Source organism: Cryptomeria japonica, chromosome 5 (genome assembly GCF_030272615.1).
Source record: "Cryptomeria japonica chromosome 5, Sugi_1.0, whole genome shotgun sequence".
Lineage (NCBI taxonomy): Eukaryota > Viridiplantae > Streptophyta > Pinopsida > Cupressales > Cupressaceae > Cryptomeria > Cryptomeria japonica.
The window spans coordinates 129,176,066-129,179,887 of NC_081409.1; the positions used below are offsets into that span (position 1 = coordinate 129,176,066).

General features: G+C 37.6%; 1 protein-coding gene across 1 annotated transcript; it reads right to left on the reverse strand.

Moving 5' to 3' along the window:
- Positions 1-1,026: 1,026 nt before the first annotated feature.
- Positions 1,027-3,097, reverse strand: LOC131876313 (uncharacterized). Its single transcript, XM_059221284.1, has 2 exons — positions 2,923-3,097; positions 1,027-2,799 (listed from the first exon to the last, which is right to left on the reverse strand). The coding sequence occupies exon 2, from the start codon at positions 2,759-2,761 to the stop codon at positions 1,346-1,348; it is 1,416 nt and encodes a 471-aa protein (XP_059077267.1). The 5' UTR covers positions 2,762-2,799; positions 2,923-3,097; the 3' UTR covers positions 1,027-1,345.
- Between the last annotated feature and the right edge of the window lie 725 nt (positions 3,098-3,822).

Below are 3,822 nucleotides of genomic sequence, written 5' to 3' on the forward strand. Positions count from 1 at the left end.
TTCGTCCAATTTTTTTTTTGAAGTACTTCGAGAAATGTTTTAGAAAGAATTTCTTGTTATATAAAGAAAAATGACACATAAAACCTCAAGAGAAAAGAAAAAAGAAAATTGATTCTAAGGTAGCATCTATTTAACATGTGAATTAATTATATTTTCCTTAAAGGAATGACATTGCATGGTTTATGCATTTGTTCTTGCTATGTAATCATTCTATATTACTATCTTATAGAAAATATTTCTTTTGATTGGAAGGTGGTAGAACATGCATCTATTTGCTCAACACGAATTGAGTTGCAGTAAGTGTATTACAATAACTACTTCATACGCAGGGGATAACAGTTGTAAGATCTAAGTTACCTCAAGATGGAAGGAGCATCATGTTATGGTTTCTTGTATTGAATCGCTTCATAATTGCATTGGTTTTTAGCTTAATTGTCTCCCTGTTGACGGCAGTATTTCTTTTAGTCTGCTCTGTTATTTCCTTTGATAAGGATTTCCATTCCCTTTTCTGCTTTTCCTTTATACCACCGGTGTAGACACTCAGTAAATGTCAGAGTTATGCAAAGAAAATAACATTTTTAGCATGAGAATTGTGCATTTTGAATTAAATTTCATGATCTAAATTTGATTTATAAGTGATTTATAAGGTAAAAGAAAACTCATGTAATTGAATCTAAAAACAATTCATACTAAGATCATAGACTGAAAATTATATATATATACAATTATTAGAATCCATCTTTACAGTCTTTAGCAGGATGCAACCAATGTAAACATAAAAATCGAATCATATGCTAAAATATTTACATTACATGTCACATTATTTTGATATGCAGAGGGCAGAGATTGATCCGTGCCTTCTATCATATTACAAAAAATTTCAGGTACATCATCATTAGGGATCACAAATGGTCAGTCTTAAACCACACATATTAAACAACATATTAAGTCTAAAGAATGACAGGCAATTCTGAATGTTTAACACTATTAAGTTTAGAAGTCAAATAATAATATGTGAGATTTAAACCGTCCGGTCATAGATATACTGTAAATTCAAGAAAGAATTTTTACATTTGCAAGGGATATATACATGGTAGATAATATAGAAGAAATTTATGCACAGTGGGAGGCTATCCAAACAAAACTAAAACTAAAAAACGAAATCATGCTAACCATTTTTGGTGAACTCCGTATTGAATATATACTGGGCATTTAAGGCTACACCCTCAGCTCGAGGGTGTCGAATGTACAGCTGCTGTCAGTGTCCATATAAGTCGGCTGGAGATAGAATTTGATCTTGAGGCTGAAAATTCTGGGCATCCCAATAATCTAGTTAATGTCTGAACTAACAAAACCCTGAGTATCTTTCAAAACACCCTGTATCGTTAACCCATAACTGAGATATTGGGACACCCAGAGCCTTTGCAATGGTCCTGGACTTCATTTTTGCCACTATACTAACCGCATCATCATAATCAATCAAATTTTCAGTCTTATCAATTTCCACCTCTTCCATTCCAACTGCACATGCCCGGATTCTAAGCAACCCTGATATCCCATTAGTCGAATCGTCATATAACTTTCTCACGAACTGCTCTCTCCGTGCTGCTGCCGCCGCCTCTGAAATCTTCCGGTCAGGCAGACAACCTGCAAAAGCAGCCTCGTAGCCCTGCTTTGTGGCCTTACAAATATTACTGCAAGTACTGGTCAGGGGAACCTCCAAAAGCCGGTTGCTTCCACAAATCACACAAAGTCCCCTCAGAAAAGTCAGGTACCTGATCATGTGCTGGAGAAGGCCTTCCACAACATTGTCATAACTTAGTCTGGCCTCGTTTCGTGCCAGAGCAGTCCTGATGTAATCTCTGACCACGCCGGGCAGCAGGTAAGCCAAACCCAACGAGGTCTGGGGTTCGACTCCCTGTTGAGAACAGAGCACTTCCACAGACTCTGTCAGAAACACCTCGACCATGAGTGCGCGGTCATTGGCAACCCCAATTCGCAGAAGAGCATCTTCTGCTTCCAAAAACTCCTGAACTGCAACTTCAAATTGGAAATAGGGATTGGGTTTGTCAAAGACTTGAACTTTACACCACTGAACAACATTTCCTCTCTCCACAGCCCTCGCTTGAATGAACCTCATCATGGCATTCCAATTCTCGGTGGGGAAAAAGCTGGCGGTGGCCCAGAGCTCATCTGCAACAGTCCATTTGTCAATCCACCATCCTGATCTCTCTGATCTTTTACTCTCCTGACCGCCTCTGAAAACAGGGGAATCGTCAATCTGGTCGACAAGAAAACCCGCTGCTACTTGTGCAGCCTGGTAAATTGCCTCTCTCGCGCCATTACACGCCGTTTCCATGATCTCTGCATCCAGAACGATCCACCACCGATTATCTTCTTCGGCCTGAAAAAACAAGCGGGAAAATGCATACAATTTATCGAGCGCTTCCTCTGCCCTGCACACAGACCTCATCGACGCCTCAAACCCCACCAACAAAAGCTTAAATTTTGCAGGTAAATCCGGTGCCGCAGCTTCGGATAAGGATAGAGGGGTTCTCGATCGCTTGACCGTCATGATATTGAAATTATATTCTCTGGGCCTCTGCAAGGGCAGGGCTTCAATCGACCACAACAGCCCGCTCATTCCTAACTTTAAGTGTCTTGGTTTTCGAATGAATTGCATCAGGCAGTTCACACAGCGAGAGCATTTCCAACAGACGATTTCAAATTGCAGGTCCGATTCATAGTCATAGAGCTCCATTACAATATATTCCCGCTGTTACACTTCACATTAATTTCCTGAAAAAAATCATGACCATGAAAAAAGCAGATCACTGTTAGCATTTTGTTATCTTCATGATTGAGTAAATCAAAACGTTGAAAAAAAAAAAAACACACAATCTAGTCTTCAAACAATTATACCCAATTTCATGGATTTTGGAAATTTGATGTTTTTAATCTGTAAAAGCGCTATCTTTTTCTGGCTTGGAGACGAAGGTTTGAATTCGGACATTTCTTGAAATAAGGCTGACGACTTCTTCGTTAGTCTCGTCAACTTTTGCGTTTTGGTTGCGTAATTCCGAAGAAATTGTCCACGAAATTTCATGGAGGAAGAATTCCCCATTGGATGGAACGCGTGGAAAGTCGAACCAGGGAAAAAAAAACTTTTGTCCTCATTGGTGGAAAGCTGTGCAACGACTAATTCAACCGAGTGGGAGGGGCCCACATTTTATCATCGAAGTTGGAGAACACGTCATTCTGATTTACTGATCCAGCATTCGAGAACGAGGTGAAAAAGATTTAGTAAAAGGTCAAAAAGATAAATTGAATGCCCAAATATACTTATTATTCATGTATTCTTTGTTTATTTTAAAGTTGTTTTTTAAAGGCTACTGTAGAATATATGCTTTAGCATATGTTTTTATTTTCTATTTAAAAAACAATGGATGGATAGATATTTTTAAGGTGTAATAGTCAAATTTAATATTTAATATTATTTTTTATTAAATGAATCAATTGTTTTGTACAAATAAAAAATGATTATTATTATTTTTTTTAAAATAAATTTGTGAGACACATGGGCCTTGAGTAGACTTGAACCCAAGACCTCCCATGTAGGAGGCTTGCAAGCTAACTGTTGCATCGTGGGGTCATTTCAAGTTGAGATGCATATTTTTAAACTCAATATATTTTAGAAATTATTTATCTACACCATGATTGGTTAAAAAAGTTTGGTGTTATAGGAGAATTTTTTTAGGAATGATGGATTTTTTAGGTTTTTTGGAGATTTCTTTATATCTAAAAAGGACTATCTATTAAATA